The sequence below is a fragment of the Trematomus bernacchii genome, unplaced genomic scaffold (genome assembly GCF_902827165.1).
Source record: "Trematomus bernacchii unplaced genomic scaffold, fTreBer1.1, whole genome shotgun sequence".
Classification (NCBI taxonomy): domain Eukaryota; kingdom Metazoa; phylum Chordata; class Actinopteri; order Perciformes; family Nototheniidae; genus Trematomus; species Trematomus bernacchii.
The window spans coordinates 1,421,248-1,444,967 of record NW_022988098.1 but is presented as its reverse complement, the minus strand read 5'-3'; the positions used below and the strand labels follow the sequence as shown (position 1 = coordinate 1,444,967).

The 23,720-nt window shown below is 45.3% G+C and overlaps 1 protein-coding gene across 1 annotated transcript in view; it reads left to right on the top strand.

The window, feature by feature from the left end:
* Positions 1-23,720, top strand: part of magi1b (membrane associated guanylate kinase, WW and PDZ domain containing 1b) — a 138,383-nt gene that overhangs the window by 102,156 nt on the left and 12,507 nt on the right. The window contains 10 exon segments of the mRNA XM_034121619.1: positions 423-480; positions 1,353-1,483; positions 2,631-2,750; positions 4,629-4,814; positions 5,155-5,811; positions 14,812-14,843; positions 17,094-17,340; positions 20,776-20,867; positions 21,442-21,634; positions 22,539-22,916. Coding sequence (XP_033977510.1) covers positions 423-480; positions 1,353-1,483; positions 2,631-2,750; positions 4,629-4,814; positions 5,155-5,811; positions 14,812-14,843; positions 17,094-17,340; positions 20,776-20,867; positions 21,442-21,634; positions 22,539-22,916 — 2,094 coding nt within the window.

The following is a 23,720-nucleotide window of genomic DNA, read 5'->3' as shown; positions in this document are numbered from 1 at the left end:
TTTCAAAGCCTTGATTATTCCAAGTCCTGCTCCCCCCCCCCAGTATCCCCTCCTTCTTCCACCTGTTTCTCCTTCTTTGCTCTTTCCTTCCCGTCCTCTCTCTGACCCCATCACCACTCCTTTCTCCCACCTCCTCTCATCTCTCCATCCCTCCTTTCTATCCTCCCATCCTTTGCCCGAGAGGGTCTTGCTCTGCTCTTATCTGATGTGTGGAAATGTCACCATTGTGAGGGGACGAGGAGTGGTGGTGGTGGTGGGGGGGGGGGCGGCGTCAGCCCGACAGCCTGTGTAGCTGTTGAGTGACTCCGGCCCTGGAGGCTGACTGACAGGCAGGCACAATGGAGAGGCAAAAGGTCTCCAGTGGCATCTTCACAGTGTTCCTTGTTTAATCCGTCTCCAACTCTTTCTATTTTTTCTTTTAGAACTTCCACCAGGATGGGAGAAAATCGACGATCCAGTGTATGGGGTCTACTATGTTGAGTAAGTGACATACAGTATGTGAAGGCACACTCGGATGCAAATACACACGCTGCACATAAAGAAACAATAAGTAACAACCATTTAGCATTTTTCTTCCCGTCATTTTTTATATTAACAAAAGAGAATCTAGATCTCACTGTAAATAGGAGTCTCTCTAATGTATGTACAGTCTTGCTGTCACAGCCAGATTGCGCTGCAGCTATTTTGGTCTTTTTGTGTACTGGAAAATGTAGGCCATTTTGTTTTTGTCATTATCATTTGGGAAAACATGCGGTGAATGTGTGCATATGTGTGTGTGTGCATCTCATCTCGTGTGATGCCCCTGAGCCTCAGCATTAATACGAATATGTTTCATGCATTTTTCGATGTTTTTCAAAGCAGCACCTGGGGGCTCAAGGCTGTGGCATTTCAATATCCCCCCCCCCCCCTCCCTTCCTTTCCTTTTTCTATCTGCAATATATATTTTCCAGTATAAATTACTCACCGTTCCCTTTATGTGCTGTACAATGCAGCTGCATTCAGGTGTAATTTCTCGGGGTTAGTTTGTGATGTCAAGATGTTTGTAGCTTCGCCTGTAAATTAAGCCATCATGAAAATGGGATTTATTTGATGTGATTTGCGAACGTGATTGTGTCAGAGAGGATTACTGTGTGCGTATTGATGGATGTATGTGTATTGTGCCACTGTGTATTAATCAAAGCTTATCCATCTCTCTCTTCTATTCCCTAATCCTCTCCTCTGTGTCTGTTCTCCCTCCACTTTCCTACTGAAACCTACCTTGTGTCCCGCATCCTGTTTTCTGGTTTCCCCTAACTTTATTTCTTATTTTTCAACCCCCAATTTACGCTTTCCTTTTTCCCGCCGTCCCAAAGTCATATCAACAGGAAGACCCAGTATGAGAATCCCATGTTGGAGGCTAAGAGGCGCAGGCAGCTGGAGCAGCAGCCTCAGCAGCCTCAGCCCCAAAGCCAGCAGCCACCTGAAGGTGAGCGCTACATCCGAGGTTCGTTCACAAGCCCCCACCAAGGGCGTCATTTCCTTTCTTTCTATTCATGTGTGTGACTGGCTTGTCTGCGTACGTCTCTCTATATATGTGTGAGATTGTGTTCTTTACTGCAACTACTGCTACTGTGTCTCTTAATGTCGCCTGCTACTGCCTTATGATTTGCTAAGTGCCCTTCCATAAAGGCATAACTATTATTTGCGGCTGTACCGCTCAGCCTATTTTTGAAGTTCATTTAACTTTTCTGGGTTGCTATCGGACACTTGTTGTCGGTAATAACTTAAAAGCTTTTTGGGTGAAGACAGGTAAGTTTTTCTTCAACTGAAAGTGATAAGGAGAGCCTCTTACCTGATTTTTGTCACCTAAGTGCTACCAGTAATAATGGTGACGATTTAGCTCGCACAGCTGCCAAAACACTTCTAATAGGTAACCCCAGGTTGCACCTATTCCTAGACTTATACCTTATGCATTCACAGGACCCCCCGCAGAGAGATTCATTGTAAATGCGGGCCGACCCACATCGTAACTCCAGCTTCAGCTCAGTCAGCAGAAATTATTCGATTCCACTCGATTACCTGTGGATTTTTCCCAAGTCTGAAAGCTCTCTTCAAAAAAGCTCAATACCTTCAAGCTGAGTTTTTTTTTACCCAGTTTTTTTCCGCTTCTGCATTGATTCTATCTCGCTGTTAAGAATATTAATGAAGGTTGCAGGCTGATCTGTGCCTTGATGTCGTAACAAGGTGATTAATGAAAGATGGTAGCCCTTATGAGGGAATGGATCGCTCCATTATCACAGATCTTTATTTGTATTCAATAGGAAGATGTGAAACCTTTTTGAAAGCTACATGAACTTATGAAGCGACCTGTTGAACCTGACGTTATATCTTGGTAGTTTTTATTTGTGTTACTACTTCCCTTCCCCTGTTGTCCTGTGGGGAAGGTTTCTTTTTAGACGCAAACCATGGAAATGTATCCAACCCACAGAGAACTATTCTTCCTCTGGCATCATAGAAAGAAAAAAATGGCTATTTCCTCAAACACGCAGCGCAGAAGGACATGTCGTCCAGCCCCAGTTTCTCCCATAAGTAGGGCGGCTGTGCACCTGTCTTGACCCCATCTAGAGAACATGTGCCTCTTGCTTTTGCAGAATGGATCGAGGACTCGGCGTTGGCAGGGGCCCCGCTGGCCAACTACGCTGCCAACCACCAGGAGACCTACAGGGACCCCCAAACAGGACCACCAATGCCCAACGCCGTGGGACAAAAGCGTAAGTTCCCTTTTACAGTGTATGTAAAGTTTGAGAATTCTATAAAACGGGACTACTCAATAGTTTTTCCTAATGCCCAGCTTATTTCCATTTGTTATATTAAAATGTAACTCTTACATTATCGTTTTTCTTTTTTCCTGAGCCAGCGCTTAAGGCTGTATTTGAGTTATTATATTGGAGGAAAAGTTGTGAATAGGCTATTAAGCTGCCCTTTGTATACATTTCATCATATATTCTTAATGAGTAGATTACAATTCTCCTCATCTATACAGTAGACTCGAGGCAGTGTTTGTATTTTCTTAACCAAACTCTGCGAAGCACTGTTTCATTGTATATACAACCCCCCCCCCCCCCCCCCCCCCCCTCCTCTGTGTTTACTGTGGCCTCCCGTTGCTTCTTATGGATCCTCTGTTATGTTATGTTGCTTTTCCTACATCAAATAATAGGCCTGAATCCACCCACCATTTGGCGCTACACACACACCTACAGTGTCTAGCCGTTACTGTGTGTTTCCTTCTCCTGGTTGCCAGCTCCCTTTATACCAGCCTCCCACCAGTAGCTTGTCTAATTAGCCCAGCCATGGCATCCCTCTTACTCCCTTGCTGCTCAGTGGGACGTCGTTTTTCTCATCAATCTCTTTACATTATAGCTCAAATTCTCAGTCTAGCTGTATTTATTTGTTTGTCTCCCACTCCTTTCTGCTTTGGTTGAATTGTTGGCTTAGTTCATCTTTGTGCCTTTCTATTTCACCCTTTCTCTCCCTCCCCCCTTTGCCAACCTAGGCCTTGACACTCCTCCTGAGAACAGGCGTCATTTGAAATCTCTTCATCAAACTCCCTTTATCCTCCTTCCTAGTCTCTCTCTTTCTCTCTGTGTCTCTCGTGGATAAAGTCACCATCTATGTTCACTATTTTGTTACATTTCTTCCTGTCCTGAAAAAAGGTCTATTCATACAGTAGTCCCTGCACACATACAAACACATGCAGCACAACATCCTCACAAACTCAAGGACAAAAACTGACTCCAAGGGTAATTAATTTTTCATTGAATGCATAAACTAAGTCATACTAACCAAATGTGGCGCTTCTGGTCAACAAGCACACATTCCTCTGTTGATCCCTTCTCTGCACTGTTCGCTCGCTTATATGCTTTCCTTCCACCGTGCTTGTATCTCCATATTCATGTACTGTATGAAGCTTCTTAAGAACAGACCATTTATAAATGATTAGCACTCCGACGGTCTCTTTTTTTTAACTGTTGTTCCCCGTTGCGCACATGCTCCGACAGTAAATGCGACGGATGAATATCTCACTGGAGCTTTTGATTTGGACTGATTTCATCTCATATCTTTCTTTTCGTACCCTTAATGCCAGATAATGAGGTACAAAAAGCAAGAAGAAAGAGGATGACTGAGTAATTGGCTACAGACTTTACTCATGACTTAAGAGCGCTGTGAAATGTGTTTCCATGGATATTGCTTTTTTTAATGAAACCCTCACAGCCAATCAAATTGAATGGTGGAGATATCTTGTTGGCAAGAGCCATTCACTATAGCACAACCTCATACAAATGCTTTTATCATGTGACCTTCGTGCATTAAGAGTGTCACAAGACATTTGATTTCTGTACTAAAATGTTGTGCCTCTCAATTACACCTTTTGATACACAACCACAATTTAAAACAGATAAAGGGACTGCCAGTGCCTCCAAGGGAACTAGGAGAAACATTTACTTGCCAAATTGCCAGATACAGAAGCTCAGATTCAGTGTATCCTCTAATGGAGAATAGTTATAACATTGTTTGGCAATGTAAAAACCAGGTTTGGCTTTTCCATCAGTGCATCTGAAAGATTGAAATGTATCCGTCTGTGTGTCCAGGAGGGAAGCCTTTCTTTACTCGGAACCGATCCGAGCTGAATGGGACTTTCATCAACACCAAGCTGAAAAAGAGTCGCCGGGGGTTCGGCTTCACCGTGGTCGGAGGCGACGAGCCGGACGAGTTCCTGCAGATCAAGAGCCTAGTTTTAGATGGACCTGCCGCCCTGGATGGCAAAATGGAGACAGGTTGGTTTACTTTATATATTAGGTTTTGGAATAGGGCTGCAACTAACAATGCTTTCAATGTTGATTCCCAATTATTTGGTTTATCGTTTGATCTATTAAACCGTTGTCAGTCCAAAACATTCAGTTTAATGTTATATTCCAAGCAAACATTCTTTCATTTTCTGTCCAACAACTTAGACATAGGAATCGACATAGGAATAATGCTTTTGAATGATACATGTTCTCAATATGATTATATATAAAGAATGAAAGACCTTGTAAAGATTTAAAAAAAAAAAAGCTTTGCAAAATTAATTCCTTTCATACAAATGATAACTTCTCCCTCTCCTCCACCTCCCAGGCGATGTGATAGTGAGTGTCAATGACATCTGTGTGCTCGGCTACACCCACGCCCAAGTTGTGAAGATCTTCCAGTCCATCCCTATCGGCTCCATGGTGAACTTGGAGCTGTGCCGCGGCTACCCGCTGCCCTTTGACCCCGATGACCCCAACACTAGCCTGGTCACCTCCGTGGCCATTCTGGACAACAAAGACCCCATCATCGTCAACGGTCAGGAGGCCCACAACAGCTACGACTCGCCGTCCAGCCACGGCAGTCAGAACAACAACGGCTCGACCAACGGAGGGGCGCCTCACAACGGCCTCCCCCGACCCTACAGCCCCTCCGCGGACGTGGCCTCCGATACCTCTTCCCATCAAGGCTACCCCAACGACGTGGTCACCCTGGCCTCCTCCATCGCCACGCAACCAGAGCTCATCACTGTACACATGGAGAAAGGAGACAAGGGCTTCGGCTTCACCATCGCCGACAGTCCAGGAGGCGGAGGGCAGAGGGTGAAGCAGATCGTGGATTACCCGCGCTGCCGTGGCCTCAAGGAGGGCGACATCATCGTGGAGGTCAACAAGAGAAACGTGCAGACCATGTCTCACAACCAGGTGGTGGACATGCTCAGCAAGTGTCCCAAAGGCAGCGAGGTCAGCATGCTGGTGCAGAGAGGTGAGTGGTCCCCTACTTTTTGCATGCTTATTGTCTCTGGGAATATTGAAACTGAAGAGAGCAGATGGAGATGAGGAAGATATGGCGGTTTCTGATTTATGCACCCATATGTTGAGGTATTGCCAAACAAAAACAAAAACGTTTCCCATGAATCTGCTCAATGCTGTTGACAATAAAATAATAGGCTTCTGCCTTACAGGCTGTCCCGGCTCACAGAGAGCTCTTTTATTGACACACATATTTATTTATTCATGTAAATAGAGGTTGGAAGCAAAGAAGAGATCGCAGAGAAGCCAAGATAGAAGGATAATTATTACGCTATGGGAGGAGGAAAGGAGCCACAGAGGAAGTTGAAATAACATTTTAAGGACGTGGCTGAAAGGGAAGAAGAAAAGAGAGTGAGGTGTTTCCACTTGACAGTCAGAACATCATAGCTGTCTTGAAATGGAAAGTTAAAAGGGGAGATGAATGAAGGATGATAAGAAGGGTAAACACTGGAGAGAGGTTTAGATTGTGTTTTCTGGCCAGAGTCTGAATATTCTTCCTTTTTTTACTCCTCCCATAGTCATTCCAAACACGAGTACATCTACTGAACGTCTTCTTATTCTTCTCTTTTAGTGTACTCCCAAGTTATAGAGCCATCTGGCTTGGTTTAAGATTAAGTAATTGTGCTGTTAACAAACATTTCCAGCGTTAGTTGGTCAATGTCAATGCCGCAAAATCAGTCATGTGCTTCTATTCAACATGTGGTACCCAACCTTTGTCGCGCTCCCTGATTGATAAATCACAGAAGCACTGAATGGAAACAAAGCAACTGTAAATGGAGGATAAAACTGAATTGATTGAATTTTGGTATTTTCCCTCCAATTCCCCTCAGACTCGCAGACCTCCAGAGCCCTAAGCGGACGGTTCCAGACAAGTAATTGGTCTATTTTCTCTGTCAGACTGTCCATAGCTTGCTATGGGGCTTATTAATTCAAGTAACTAAAAGGTTTTTGTGTTTCTGTGTTCACACACGCAGTTTATCTCTTCTGTAGGGTTAAGTGCTCAGACATTTTGAGCAAAATTGTTGAGAAGAATGGCAGCCAAGTCTCATTGTAGTCTCACATGGAGTCTTTCGCTCCACACGTGCGACTTAGTCTTAATTTGTATCTCCGTAGCTTTCTCCATGTTGTCACTCTCTCTTTGTCTCGCTCTTTTACACACACCTACAGTGCAAACACACACAGACCAAACTGTTCCACTCCAGCTCACTGGATCTAGCTAATGAGAAGCATTTCTTCATCCTGCTAGTGTACACAAGCCCATCAAATGTTACAGCATCATTCCGGCAGGGGCTTAATGGACTGTTAATAAAACAGAAGGCAGTTTAGCCGGGTTTAAGTAAGCGCAGTGACAGATATGACGTGACAGAAAGAGTGGCACTAGGGCTGAAAGACAAAGGTATGGATGATGATGATAATGCATATGAGGCATTTTAGTTGAACTAGCCTTCCTAAATGTCTTTTATGGGCGGTTTTGTCCTACTTAGGATTCAAAACGAAGAATGCCAGTTAGCAGAGACACACAGAAACAAATGTGAAAGCTAATCCAAGATATAGCGTCTAAAAGCGGGACCTGCCCTTCTGCCAACAATGCAGATTAATAATAGAAAACAGTCTGATGTCTGCTCATTCTCCCATTTAAACATTTATAACAAGTACAAACGACAGGCTACTGTCTGTTTTACAAAGATCCTTTCTGAAAATGAAACAGTCAGTAATTAGAGAGCCAGATTGGAGTAGTGCAGTGTGCCAACCACTTCTTTTTTCCCACACTATGTTTTGGTATCAAACTGTCTTTTTTGGAACCAGCCGAAAACGTGTTTGTAGCACGTTAAGTATAAAAAGCTGGCAAATCCTAAAACAATTATCTTTATTTTGCACTTTTGTCAGAACTCAATTCGTTGTAGATACAGAATGAACAACATTATATTTGTAATATGACTGTACAGTCAGGCATATATACCTTTTTAGTATTGATTCATCTATTTCTCTCTCTCAATTGATTGATTGCTTTGCCTATAAATGTCAGAAATAAAGTTAAACATACCGAATCAATATTCTGTTTACAATAATATAATGCAATGAAATATCACATTTATCACACGGGGGAATCTGGGACTAGAGAACTATTGATATTTCTACTTGATAAATGACTAGTTGATCATCAAATTGACAGAAACTGTATCTTCTGACAATGGAAAGCTTGTATAATAGATTCATTCTCACCTAGACCTGATTTGCCACTACACTAGACCACATATAGACCATATGTGGCATTACAAATATAAAATAAAGTATATTTATATTTGTTTGTAAATTAGTCAAAGAAAAAGATCAAATACCTTTGCTCCATAAAAGCCTCATGGACATATCGCCCTGAGCGTATCTCTTTGTTTTTCTTCCTCCCACTGAATTCCCACACACTCCCTGTCCTCCGGATGTGCACATGTTGAATGGTGAATCTGTTTAAATCGCACATTTATTTTCATTTCATTTCATTTCATTTCAAACCTTTATTTATCCAGATTGTCCCTTGAGATCATAGATCTCTTTTTCAAGGGAGACCTTTATTAGACCTGATTTATTTTTCATATGTCAACGTGCCACCCAATCTGCATCATTCATATGTCACATGTGTCTGACATAGATACACACACAGTGGCACTCATTAGAACATACACTGAGCTTCTGGATACTGTGCCTTAATTACTCTCCAGCTCTCTCTCTCTCTCTCTCTCTCTCTCTCTCTCTCTCTCTCTCTCTCTCTCTCTCTCTCTCTCTCTCTCTCTCTCTCTCTCTCTCTTCCTCGCCTCGCTCCACCAGTAGCATCGAGGCACACTGGCCTCTAATTGGGGTCCTGATGTCAGCTTTGCTTATCATACACATACATCTTTTTTTCCTCTCCTGTGCTCTGTTTTATTCTCACTCTCCTTCCATCTATCAAGAGTCTTCTTCCATGATCCAACCCTGCTTGTGCATGTAGGCACACACACACACACACACACACACACACACACACACACACACACACACACACACACACACACACACACACACACACACACACACACACACACACACACACACACACTCAGTTTCAAACGCGAACAGCCGTGCATCCAATTAAGAATTCGAGGCAGAATGAGTCTGGCGCTGTCTTAATTGGTGGAGAACCGCCCCTCCTCCCAACCTCCATCCCCACGTTTTCTGTTTCCATTCCCCTACTGTCAGTGTTTAGATTCTCACCCGCTCGCCCACGCTCTGATGGGAGCCGATCCCTGCGGACGCGCTCATAGATACACACTTGTTAACGCTGCCTTGCACAACAGTGGGCCTCCTCTCCCACTGTCCTAAATTCACCGTGTATGAGCATGTGTACAAGTTGGTGTGAAAATGTGAGCATGTGTATTTCTGCCACACCAGTTACCGTCTGCCTGGGGAAACCTGCAAATCATTGATCTCATTATGAAAACTTGGCAATGTGAAACTCTTTTGAGGGTGTTAGCTTTCATTTTCTCCGCCTAAGAAAGCAACAGTAGCTGTAAATTACCTTTTTTGCTTTTGTACATACGAAGAAAGATCCACCCACTGGCCAGATTGTCAGGTTATGAGACTTTGACAGGGTTTCATGGCTTACCCACAAAAGCCTCAGAGGTTTTGAAGACATGTTGTGCACAGATAAACTGCACACAGGCATGATTTATTACTTCAATCAGGTCGGTGTTTCGTGATACATTGTTCTTTCATTTGTCTAATTACACTGCTCTAATGGGCTCATTTTCCCCCGCCTGTCTTCTCCTGCCCTCGCTGATGCGCTGGCATAATTCATTTTGGACCCTAATGTCTTGCCGTAGCACAGACGCTAATTTCCTCTCCACTGTTCCCTTTAAAAAAGGTCTAAATGTTACAGAATCTGTAGGGATGTGCACACCTGCTGCGGCACATATTTTTCTCAGCAAAATCCTATTTTCTTTCTCCTAAAACACAGCCTCCCAGTAGCCCAGCAGCTCATGTCATTAGTCCGCTGCAGAAAAATGAAAGCCATTTTACCTCAGCAGAGATGCAGAGTCTTTTTTTCCCCCGTACTTTTCTTTATTTGTAAAGCTTGGCAGGTGCTTCGATTAATTCCAAAGGTACATTTAGCTTGGTTGCAGCCACTGCTTGTAGCCATGTGCAGGAAATGTCAGGAAAGACAGCTGCAGCGGGTGAAGGGAGAGGAAGAGAACGGTGGACGGAAGAATGTCAGAGCATCAGAGAGATGATGAAAGAGGGGCACGGAAACCCCCATCATGCTCTGCTTTCCTCCCTATCTCTCCCCCCACTTCATGACCCATCAATCAGCGGTGACACATTAGTCCCTGCTGGGCAATCAGGCCTCGCTCTCCTCTTCTTTCAAAATGAGGGATGGACCTTTCCTCCCCTCCCACGTAGCCAGCGGACGGACAAATGGCAGGTTGAGGAAATAACACAGGCTGACAGTGTTAGACTATTTTGCAAATGTCAGTGTATTTGATGAACCCCTTCACTCCATCTCCTTTGGATAAATGGCAATCTAAATACCCAAACAAATGTCACACAGATTATCTGCATGGCTACTCGGATAACTCTTTGGAGCCATTAACCTACAAAGCATCCATAGCGTTAAAGCACAAGAGGGTGCATTTCCTCTTGTTTATGTTTCTTTGCCCTTCCTCGCTTTGCCTTTTAAGTACAGTTTGAAAGAGATTCATTGTGCCCTTGAAGACAAACGACGGGTTGAAAAGCGTATTTTCCTCTGTCTTTCATGGACGTGTGCCTTAAAGAGGGTAAAAATAACAAGTGGATCACTGCCACACTAGATAGTCTTTATTGGCATAATGTTAGGCAACTGAGCAGACAGCTTATAAATGCCTCCTGTCAAAAAGCACTCCACGGAGCAGTGTTCTGGGAGGACAAACACTGATAGGCTCACCATTACGTGAACTTACATAACCCACATAAACAAACTCACAGTTACCGGCAGGCACAGCCATGAGGCCCATATAATATGGACAGTCTCGTACACACCCATTAGGAAGAGATAAACGTCGATGATGGGTCCCTGCGCAGACCAAAGTCAGGAAATCAATTCACTGTATGGGCAGGAAGCGTCGTATTTTTGCCCACTTCGCATTAAAAATTCTGCTGACTGCATGCTCCAATGGCACCATAATGAACAGCATTGCAGTCCTCAAAAGCAATGATGGGGGAGCGGCTCGCCCGCTAGGTGCCCACGATTCACCGCCCATTCATTTTTGGCTTGCTGGAGGCTGGTGCCAGTGAATCACAGCTTGTTGCACGGGGACATGGGGAGACTCCCTCTCTCCCTCAACCCCCACCAATCTCCCATGCCTTCACACCTTCATTTCTATTGGGCGAGTTATAACTCTACACCATTGCACCATCCTTTGTTTCTATGACAATGCTCTGCAGATAATCTGCGCTGGGGGTCGTCTCCTGGGTGAATGTGTGAATTTGTGGGAATTCACCTCTGCTTTCTAAAAGCCATGGAAGGCTAAATTGAGGGAAAAACTATAGGTATCTTTTTTTTTTTAAATCATGATAAAACATCACGATCTTCATTGCAAAAATCTGTTCATTCTCATATATTTATTGCCTTTAGTCACAATGGTATGCTCCTCTGGTACATTCACTTTCACCTTTTACACGCAAACCCACACTCATGGAGGAAGTTAAATAAAGCTGTGCTCTGCTGTCACATCCTGGCTGCTGATGTACCCAGCTGATGCGAGCCTTTCACTCCTTGGAAGACCGTCTGTCAGTTCCCCACGGTCACCAGCCACTGTCACCACGGTGACAGATGGACCTGCCTGTCGGAGGCCATCGCTCCTGGCCCAAATCTAGCAACACACACGGGCGCATTGTGGACAGACAACATAATCTGCCTAATAATGGCTTCCGATTAGCGAGTGCTTTGCTGCCAGGGTTCTGCAACAGTTCCTATCTGTTGATGGAAAACGTACCCTGCTCAATCCCTGAAATCATTGTTAAAGTGCACAGATATTAAGCTCTGTGTGTCAATGCATTTTTCAAAACCACATTTTCTTAAAGATGTAACTTTGCATTGTCGTTATGCACCCAAACTGTTGGAACTAAACCAGCTGTAGGGCTGTTACACAGAGAAAACCAGTTTGTGTCTGCTGAAAAAATATTTTCACTGCCTGAGTTTTTCCTCGGGCAGTGAAACAAGATGACTGTTTTTCTGTCAAGCTCAATACATTATATTTACTGCTATCCTCAATACACTGGATACTTTATTATTCTTGCTTCATTGGAATTCACAATAATCAGTTTTTATATCATTAATCACCAAACCACATATCATATACAATGTAGTGCCCTGTAGGTTGAGCAGTCCTCAATTACTCACTGTTAAGAATGGATTTTCTGCCACAAATTTCAAGATTTAGTAAGCAGAACAAAATGAGCTGAAGGGGGGGTTAGGAACAGCGGTCCTGGTCTATTATTTGAGAGATGGAGGCGCTGAGGATTTATTGGGTGCTCTCTCACTGCTGCACAGGCCAGTCGAGATCGCCCACCTGTCCAACAGCGCTCTTTCCTCCCTCTTGTATGTCATTAGCGCTGGAGGTTGGCCCCAACACCCATAACACCTTTTGATCTGGGAGCTTCAAACACACTGTGGTGCTTCACACACACACACACACAAAACCCCCATCTAACAATGTGTTGTTGACATGCGCACTGTTTTATTGCGTTGTTTGTCAAAGGCATCGAAGCTTTAACAGTTTAAATGTGCTCCATATCTTTGAATGAATGTCATTCTTTCATTTGCTTTTACAGTAAGACATTTAATTTCCAAGGTGAAATTCGAAGAAGGTCGGTGCGATGCGAAGACCTGAATCGACCTTATGTCAGAGTCGACATAAACAGCATTTATGGCTTCCACGGGTGTGTTCGTTTTAAGTATCAGTGTGTCTGATTTGAAAAGCCAGGGGAGCGAGTGTGCTGAGAGACATTAGCAGACAGCAGCAGCAGCAGATGAAGGATAATCAAACGGCAGCCTGACACTTTGACTGACAGCATGCTCAGGCCGGAGAGATTCACTCGGGATTGACAGCTTGCATCTGCGTCTGATTTACGGGATCGCTATGTGCTCCTGAATGAATGATTTCTATTGATTGAAAAATGGGGGTGAAAAGGGAGATGATGGGAAGGAGGACGGGGGGGGAGGAGAGGAAGGAAAGAAATCTGCAGACGCAACACAGTTGGAGCTGTCGTTTGTGAATGAACCCAGATGTCTGAGAGATAAAGAAGACAAGAGCGCGTGTGTGTGTGTGTGAGATCTTATCCTTTCACTCTCCCTCAAGGATTGACACACAAAAGTGGCCCATATTTTTAGATCAGGCACCGCCTAGTTTTACTCGTGCTCTACATGTGTTCCACACCCCTGTACGCTGAGGTGTGTGTGTGGTTGCTTCTCGTCTCACTGTTGTATTTTAAATATTATGGAGGTAAATACACACCACAAGCCTCGCATTTTCTTCTTTGTTTCACGCATTCCTTCTCCCGCTCTCATTTCCATAACTTCATACAACTGTTTATTTCATGCAGAGTCGAGGGGGGGAGTGAGGGGGGGGGGGGGGGGGGGGGTGTTGAGGGAGGAGGAGAGGGCAGCGATGTGCTTAAGGAGCACATTTCCCCCCGCTAGATGCAGGCTGTGTTAGCGTTTTAGTTCTTCATGTGCTTCTCCGGGATAATGATGTTTCTGCGATGATATTTCTGGTCAACGCTCACTCAAGCAGAAACCCGTGTGTGTGTGTGTGTGTGTGTGTGTGTGTGTGTGTGTGTGTGTGTGTGTGTGTGTGTGTGTGTGTGTGTGTGTGTGTGTGTGTGTGTGTGTGTGTGTGTGTGTGTGTGTGTGTGTGTGTGTGTGTGTGTGTGTGTGTGTGTGTGTGTGTGTGTTGTGTGTGTGTGTGTGTGTGTGTGGTGTGTGTGTGTGTGTGTGTGTGTGTGTGTGTGTGTGTGTGTGTGTGTGTGTGTGTGTGTGTGTGTGTGTGTGTGTGTGTGTGTGTGTGTGTGTGTGGTGTGTGTGTGTGTGATGTGTGTGTGTGTGTGTGTGTGTGTGTGTGTGTGTGTGTGTGTGTGTGTGGTGTGAGAAGGGAAGTGGGAGGGAGGGTAGGTGATGATGCTGAGGGAAGAAAAGGGAGGGAGGACAGTGTGCAGTGAGGTAGAGAGAGAGGCGGAAAAAAAGGAAAAGGCAGCAGGAAAGGGAGAGACTGGGAGGACGCTGCAACTGCCTATAGATGCTGGAGCCGTCGACAGCGGAGCGCGGCGCTCAGCGGACACAGGAAGATGGTCTCAGTAAGAGGGGAACTGACGGTTGCCTATAATTTAATGTTCAGTATCTTGGACTCCTTCTCCATGGGTAATGCTACGGCCAGGATCTCCAGCTCGCTCTCTCCTCCTCTCCTCTCCTCTCCTCTCTCTTCTCCGTCTTAGTTGCTCTCCAGGATTCTGTCCTCTTAAACTCTCCTCACTTTCCTCCTTCAAACACACACTTGCTCACACGCGTCGAGTAGCCAGGCTCTGTAGCGAGTGCCGGGGTAGCCCTGGAGGCTGGCCCCCCCAGTCCTCCGCTGCACCAGTCAGGCCGAGCGCTGGCCGCGGCACTGGTGCAGATAGATCGCGCTGCCTGCCCCCACCCCCCACCACCTCCTCTTCCCCTCCCTTCCCTCCTCTAACACCAGCCGCGGATGGGCGAGCAAAGGAACCGAGCAGGGAAAGAGAGGGAAGGAGGGAGAAGGAGACGAGGGATAGATGAGCTGAAATTGTTTTGGAGTCTGCGTTATCTGTTTTCTTCTTTTTGTATTTTCTATGAACGTGGACGATAAACTAAAACTACATTGGTAACCTTCTCTTTTTTTTTCTTTTTCCCCATTTCTGTTTGGCTTCACAGGGGTGGCACCTGCAAAGAAGAGCCCGAAACTGGTAAGTTGTTGTTTTTGTTGTCAACACGTTTCCCCTCTCCCATCTATACTTCACTCTCCTGTCTCAATCTACATGGTGTATCTGTCAGAGGGATGTTGGTCTCTCCTCTCTTACCTCTTCTCTGACTCTCTCTCTCTCTAAGGTGTAACTTGTGTTGCGCTTATGGGTCTGTTTGTAGTCTGTTTGGGATGCTGTGCTCTGCGGGGGTGGATCCCTGTAGCTTCACATCAGCCCCCCCCCCCCCCTCCCCTCCTCTCTGTGGCGGGGGCTTTGGACGAAGGGCTTTGATGCACAGCGTGAGCTGGGTTGCTAACACGCTGATGATCGCATCGCGCGGGGTGCTAAGCTTGCAGTGTGAGAGTGGAATGTAGGATCACAGCTGAGAGTCGGCCTCATCCTGTGACATCCGCTGCATTAACGCAGAGACATGATGACTCTGTCTGACTCACTGAACGTGTGTTTGTCAATTTTGTTTTTGCAGGATCATACGGAGATGGCTCCTCCATACAGAGATTACACTAGGGTATGTGAAGTAGATAAGAGGTGGTGTTGGTGGTGTTGGTGCTGGGTATGTTAGATGATAATGGTGATGGTATGGCATTTTTATAGCGGATAATAGCGGTGGTACATTGAGGACGATAATCTTGGGTAGTTTGTGAGCAATAAAACACTTTAAAGAGGACTGCTAATGCTGTCAGGCATTGAGCCTCTGAACCCCAGTATGGCCTGCTGCTGGGCAAGAGGAGTCTGAGGAAGCATCGAGGATTTGTTTTCATTGACTGAGGCCCCCCCCTCCCTCCCCTCCCTCCCTCCATCCCATCTTCTGTCTCCTTAATAAGTTATTGGAGCAGCAGAAACCAATGTATTAGGGCAGTCCCGGGGGAGAGGGAGAACACAGTGACTGCAGAAGGTCACATTTAATGGATCCATCAAGAACAAGAGATTTGTTTTCATTTAGTAGGGGGAAGGGATTTGGACTTTGTGTACATCAAAGTGAGAGAAACCAAAAAAGAAAGCTGCCGCATTGGCTAATGGAGGCTCCATTTTGTTTGATGGAATGAAAGCGTCCAAAAAAATCATTATGAGGTCAGGGAAGGATCAGTCCTGAGCTCGGACTTTAGCACCAAACCTAGCCTGCAGTTGTTACTAATTATATAAATCATTTGATTTTTACATCCCCACAAAAACCCAGTGATGTTACACTCGTATCCACAGCTTTTAACGTAATATTAGCTCAAGCTTCAAGCCTCTTTTATGTTTGAATGTGAATGAATATATACATGAATTGCAGAGGTGTATAGGCTGATTCGGCAAGTGATGAGTGTGAATGTATTGAAGACTGCACTTTGAAGACCAAACACTTTGATATCTAAGAGCAGATGAGCCACCCGCCCCCGTCCTTCTTACTGGTGTATTTTTGTCCACCACATCCAAAGAACTGGGAGGTCACATGATGCAAAGAGACTGAACTGAAGTGGTTTTCTCTTGTCGTCTTAAAATATATCCTTTTGTTTCTCACGCTCCGTTTGTAACCCTCTCCCTTTAGTGCCATTTTTTTGAAAGTAATGAGGATGGGACTGTAAAGAAAGATTTATTGTGACACGGGTCATGGGAAGGATTTCTTCTTGTACTTCTGCTCAGGATTGTATGTGCTTAACTCTGCTCAAGCACCGCTCCCTTCAAACCCTTCAGCAGGTGCTTAAGTGCCCATGTTATTGAGGGGCCAGTGGCAATTTATGAGGGGTTTTACATTTTCTGGCTCCACCAGTTGGATCCCAGCTTCGTTTCAAACACCACACAAGGGCTTTATTCGCTGTGAATATCCCTCCAGATGCAGCAATGGATGCAGTTCCTCTGTGTTAAACAAAAGGACTAAGCAATGTGCTCTCGTAAGTTAAGCTACAGTTGTTTTCTCCCACAGCTGACTGACTTAATCATGAGAAACCATTGTGGTCCTTTATTTTCCCTTTGCGTGATAAAATAATGATCTGGATCAAACCGGTTGATCGTTGTTTGTGTCAGTCGCAACATAACAATGGTTGACATTATACACTCAGGTTCTACCCCACGGAGCAGCCATCTATCATCTTTCTGATCTCTAATCTGAAATGATTCTGTCTTCTATTTCTCACCCCACTGATTCTCCTCTCACCAGATTGTCTTTCCGCTGCTGAGCATGCAATAACCTTTTTTTTTTTTTGTGTGTCTCTGTTACAATTAGCAAATGATATTGATCTGCTTCTCCAACAGCAATTGTCGAGGAAAGACAGTCAGAACAGCTCCCAGCACAGCGTTTCCAGCCACCGGAGCGCCCACACAGACTCGCCTGTGCACCCGTCCCTGGCGCCCACTCTCAACGAGAGCATCGCCCCCCCGCCCCCCTCTCAGCCCCTGCCGGGTCTGCCGCCCCAGGACTCCCCGGCAGACGGGACCATCCAAAGAAAACCGGACCCCTTTAAGATCTGGGCCCAGTCCAGGAGCATGTATGAAAGTAGGCGTAAGTATATACTTTTTGGTGGCGGTTGGATGAGGGCTGCATGGGGCTGTTGGATCAGGGAGACCCTTGGTGTGTGTGCACGCTTTGGAGCGAAATCTGGGATAAGACTTGTGCATGTAAGTAACTGATTTATACGCACATATATTCACTAATAATCACATATTCTGCCAAGCTAATCGCCCGCTGGCTCCAGCTTAATATTTAACACACAGACATCTAACGCACAGCTGGAAAAATGAGTTATTCATCTTCAAATCAGTTCTTCAAAGCCACAAAGTTGGCATTTGTTTCCAAGCGGCATTTAAAAGCAGCACGTTCGTTGTCCAGCCGTTTAAAAGCTATTACTGTAGGTGCCACTGTGGTCCAAATGTCGACACTGCCACCATTGACACACTTTTACACTACACTTCCCTAAACAGACACACAGGCGTATAATTAGCTGCAGTTGTAGAGTCGATGTCAGCGGATTGCATACCCCCCTCCTCTTTGCAAAGGGAAAGCTCCAATTAAAAAGAATAACCCTCACATCCTCTGTCAAGTAACAAAAAAATAAAAAACCAGGAGGAAGGGAAAAAGCAGGAGTCTGCAAGGGCCAAGAAACATCTAATAACTTATTATGCACCACTTGTCAAGGATTTTCATTATTCAGATGCCTAATAAAAAGAGTGTGAAGAGAAGGGCTGAACGTGCGCTCAAAGTGCAGACAGAAGACTATAGTGTTTGATTTATAAAAGAAATAAAGAATAGTCAGGAGGACTGGAAGAAACCAAGACGAAGGGGGAGATTAAGTCTTCATTTACCTGTCCTAAGGTGATGGAGTCTCAGCAGGGGTTTTCTAAATTGCCTGAGCCAGTTTGCTCAGTGCAAATGGGGGGGGGGGGGGGAGACACACCTCAAAGAGAGCACAAAGGATACCAAAGGGGGAAATGACAAAAATGTGGAAATGAAAGAGAAAGCTCCAACATTGAGGGATCAAGAGATTCTAAGGTAAAGGGAAGAAGAAAGGAGCCCAGAGAGAAGGACAGGGAGGACAGTGACCTGTACCTGCAGGTTTAAATCCTCCGTTTCCTCACGCTGCATTGAGCTCTCATCCTGAGGTCCTGCTGCGCGCGCCCCATTGGGCCCAGGCCTCGGCTGCAGCAGAGACATTTCTCTACGCCACATTCACTATAATGAAAAGTTTCGCAGAGATCAAGGTCTTTAAACACACCATGTGGTGAATGATTTTAACATTTCCAAAGAACTTGCTCTAAAAATCTAGGCCAGAGGATAGGGAAGTTGCCTGGCCTTCATTTTGATTACTTGGTCTCATGCAAGAAGCGAACAATTCCAACTGTGTTTTCTTATTTTTCCTTTGCTCTTAATAGAGCATTTTACAAATTGGCGTGAGAACTCTTACCAAGATGAGAAAATTCATCTTGTTTTCACCGTCCACAAATGCTTTTGTCCAACGCAAGTAAACACCATTTCTTGTTCTTCTTACATCTTTTTCTTTTAGAGGTAATCTCCATTTTTACCAAAGTATTTGCACAAGGCCCTACACCTGCCTTTTTAACGTTTTCTCTATGCTAAAAAAATAAAAGAAAATCAGCCTCATGCCTCTACTTTATGATCAAGTGAGTCTTATCATTCAGCACACCGGGGTAACAGCAGATTAAGATGGTTAAGAGCATTTGAAGCTGCTGGACAAAAATAAGGGAAAATAAAAGATACGTTTAAGAGACTGTTGCTGCTTGAGGCCTGTTGTCTGGTGTAAACATGCTTCCAGTTTAATGTCCTCACTCTCTGAACCACCTGGCTTGGTATTTGCAGTCCTAACACATAGCTCAGCACAGGTCCGTACATCTTTGTAAAATATTGATCCATTCACGCCCCGTTACCTCACTGTGGGAATCACATATGGATCTATTAATCGACAACAGCAAGGTGTAACTGAGCAGTTGAACCCAGCGAGTGAAGGTGCAGATTGCAACAGTTACCCTCTTGACTCTTCCTCTCCCACTTCCTCCACTGTTACATCGTGATGGATGGGAAGGGATAGCTTTATTCCGCAGGGATTTCAACTGTTGACTGAAGGAACAGATTGGGAGCAGGCTGTTTGTGCCTTCTGCCACCCTGCCCGCCGTCTCAGTAGCTTTAGTGGCCTTGGCAGCAGCGTGTTGGAGCAAGGAGGAAATCTCCCTGGGAGTGTGCTCAGAGGTGCATGTTTGTCAGCCCGCACAACACAGCTGCGGACAAACATGCATGCACATAACATGAATAAGTATATACACACATCTAAAGCAAAGAAGCTCATGTTTACGCCGGGATGAGGCCACACACGTGCACGCTCGCTCCGTCTCTCCACTGGCTCCTGGCCCCCCTGAGCCCCCCACATTCACTGCAACAAGAACCACGAGCTGTCAGCCAGCAGATCAATGCCTCTTTTATAGCACAGCCTGGAGACATATTTGAAGACAATGTTTGCCACCACTGTCGACATTTGGTGGGGCAAAAAAACAGTGCCTTAAATGCATATAATTAAAAGGAATTGGATGAGGATAAAACAGGATTAGGATATTTGCCTAACTGGTAAATACATATTTTTTTCTTTATTCTTAAAAGCCATTTTTCCCCCCTCAGTTATTTGCGAAATATTTCTAAGATTATTTGGGGAATTTGAGCCCCTTACCTCCCATCATTTCCAATGCTGAGCACAGCATCTCTCTAGTGAATAACACACATACACACACACACACACACACACACACACACAATTCTTTCTCTTGTGGATGGGAGTGGGCTGTCAGCTAACTACAGTAAATAATATATAGCATGTTCCAGCATGTATTAGCACCTCTTTCTGGAAAGTGCTTCCTTACATTATGGAAGAGTAGAAACAGAGTTGCATGTCACACTTCGCCTCATAAAAGAAACAGTGTTGTGCATTAGAATAGTAATTACTAGTAAAAAAGCTAAGAATAAAAAAAGGAAAGGATGATATTTCTCCTAACTTCAGACTGGAATTTCAGCCTGATGGTTTCTAATTATGGGACCCATGAAGAGGGTGCGCTGAATTGTTCTGGCAGCCTGTCTTGCTTCTGAGAGTTTATTTAAGCTCCATACCTCTGCTCTTTACCCAAAATAGATCTGTCTGATCTTTTGACGGCAAGAACAAACACCTTTCCCAAAGCCTCTAGACAGATTGTTTGTGCAAAGTGCCGTCTTAGTGACAAAGCTTGGAACAGTTGGAAGGAGGAATATTTGCATGTTGAAATAAGCAGGCGGGGGGTTTGATTCCAGCCCAGCATGAGGTTTTGACTGAATAGGGTGGTGAAGAGGGACTTTTACTTGAGGCTAATGGCTGAGTTCTTCTTGCCTTGGCGCAGGAAGTCTCTCTGGGCTGGCTGCTGGTATTAATGCAGAAATGTTAATGTTGCTCTTTTGATTTCACAGTTCCAGACTTCCAAGAGCAGGACATTTTCCTGTGGAGGAAGGACACAGGGTTCGGCTTCAGGATCCTCGGAGGCAACGAGCCCGGGGAGCCGGTGAGTTTCTCCCACACTTTCTATCTCTTACAGCTCATTCCCTCTGGTTTGCTTTTCAATGTTCACAGCATATTTTGTGTGAAATGGATAAACCACAGAATGATGAAATATATGCTATTTTCCAGCACCAGTCTGAGATTTGTGTTTTTCTCTTCATCTGCGTCCTCTCTTGATCCGGCCAATGTAAACAGAAGACCACCCGTCTCTCACACACACACCACTGCTTTATTCTCTTTCCTAAATAGGCAAAGTTGTTTGTTCTTGTTCACTGGCCTGCATTGCATTTTTGAAAGGAAGCGAAATAATGATTAACTATTGAGCTGTGGTGAAAACAGTTGCAGGCTTTGGGAGAACAGTTAACAGTGTGATTTAAATTGTAGCAGACCTGTACTGCATGCCAACTATAGTCCTGCTTCAGAAGTTGGGACATGAATTGTTGAATTGAAATAAATCCTGCCTCATTAAAGGATCAATGAGTAACCGTATTTGCAGAAACCCTTATGATAGCCTCGATTTTGTGCCGTTACAAGCTTCTTTCTTTTTTTACGTTTTCATATATATATTTTGTTTTCAGATCTACATCGGACACATAGTGAAATACGGCGCGGCAGACGAAGACGGGCGCCTGCGGTCCGGAGATGAACTGGTAAGCGTGGACGGCACCGCAGTGGTCGGCAAGTCGCACCAACTGGTGGTGCAACTGATGCAGCAGGCGGCAAAGCAGGGCCACGTCAACCTCACCGTGCGACGCAAAGCCACCTACACCGGTAAGAAGAAAGAGGGAGGGGCCTAAGCTGTAAAAGACCTAAAGATAGACACATAGATACATATGAAAAACACTTTTTAAATGTAATCGCTAAGGGCCCCGTTTGTATCAATGGCTGTTTCCCCAGAGGCGCAGGGCCATGTTTGCTATGTGCAGGTGTTGCCTTGCTAGGTAATGGTCTGTTGAAAGTGCTCCTTTGCTACCACCAGCACATTTCCCTGCGCTGCTCGGCTCCACCCTGCTCCTTGGCAGGCGATAAAGAAAGACCCATAAATATGATGAAGAGGGTGGTCAACCTTCGTCCCGGCGACAGCGGACAGACATTAGCGCATTTCTGCTCCCCGTCTGCCTCAGAGCGTTGAGAATATGAGGCGCCTTTCGCGAGCAGCTGTACAGGAAATGAAATGTGGAATGAAATGTCCGGATACCAGAGGCGGGGCCGCGTCTTTAGTTCATCTTTTGTTCGGAAACAGATCGGAGGAGAGATTGTTGGAGAGGCTCTTCTTCCCAAGCTCCCTCGCCAGCTTGTCTTTCACCATATCAGCATAAACTGGCTGTGATAGGAAAAGAAACCTGTCTGTGTTTGTTTACAATCTTTTATGTTGTCAGATTGCACGGATGATGTAACACTTAGCTCTGTTGTCATCATATCTTGATGTAATATGCACCGGTGTCTTATTCAGCTTTTTTTCTGTTCTATTATCTCCTGAACTTCTTATGCAACACTGTCTGGCATAATATGTGTTCTCTTGTCGATGTTCTTGCGTCACCACCTCAGTTTGTACTCTCTCACCACCCTGTCTGCAATGTGTGTCTTTTTATCTTCTCCTAAATACCACTTCCTCTTCCACCCTTCACTGAATATCATGCATCTTTCTCACCTTATCCTCCTCTGCCATCTCTAGTTAAAGCAGAAGGAGACGTGCCCCCATCGCCGGCGTCCTCCCACCACAGCAGCAACCAGGCCCCCAGCCTGACGGAGGAGATGGGGAAGCGCGACCCCCAGGGCAGCCAGAACTCTCTGAACACCGTGAGCTCCGGCAGCGGCTCCACCTCTGGCATCGGCAGCGGGGGAGGCGGCGGCGGAGGGGCGGGCGGCAGCGGTAACGCCGTCATCGCCGCGGCTGCAGCCACCACCAACTCCTCTCAGCCCCCCATCGTCATGTCCAACGCCCCCTCCACCATGCAGCCCTACGACGTGGAGATCCGCCGCGGAGAGAGCGAAGGATTCGGTTTCGTCATCGTGTCTTCTGTGTCGCGGCCCGAAGCTGGCACCACCTTTGGTAAGAGATGTCATTATTTGTTTGAAATACCACACACATTTGTTGCTGGAACATGCAGATTTCTTAAAGATTTGATTCACTCAGCAAAACAAAAAAACACACTTCAAAGCTTTCTCTCATCGCTGGAGCCTTTTATCTTCCTGTCTTCTTTGTGGGCTGCCTTTGTATCATCTATAGAAACCTCTGAACACTAAACAGCCTGACAACCAGCACCGATTCTGGCTATTTACAATCCCACCAGATCAATACCAACACTCCACTTCAAAGCAGAGGTTCTTCTTTCTCATTTTCATCTTGAGCCCGTCAAGTCGTGCCACTGAAACCCTTTCTCCGCCCTGCAGCTGCTGCTACACTCACACAAAGCTTTCATAATTGATCACAAGTGAAGTGGGTCTTACATAAGACATTTGTTTTATTCAGCTCAACTTAAATGGCTTCTGCCCAGCAGGTTGGCACTAAAAGCCTAATGAGAATGCGTGCTGCAGGCAGGGTAATATGGGGAAGTGATCAGTGTGAGTCATATTTATTTATTTAACAAGGTAGGATCAGAGAGATGGACTGACCTACAAAATTACCCCGTCTACATATTTGAGGTTATTTAATCAGAAACAATTAAGACACTGTTAACTAGCCATAAAGCTGGCGATATTGCTTTTTACAAACAAGTAGTGTCTTTTCTATGCAGTGCGCTCTATACTTCCTTCATGCCTGCACCACTATGGCTTTTCCCTCTCTCCTCTGTGCTCTTATCTCTGTCAGTGTGGGTGGACTGAAAAGGTCTGAAAATGCTCAACTTTCCAGGTC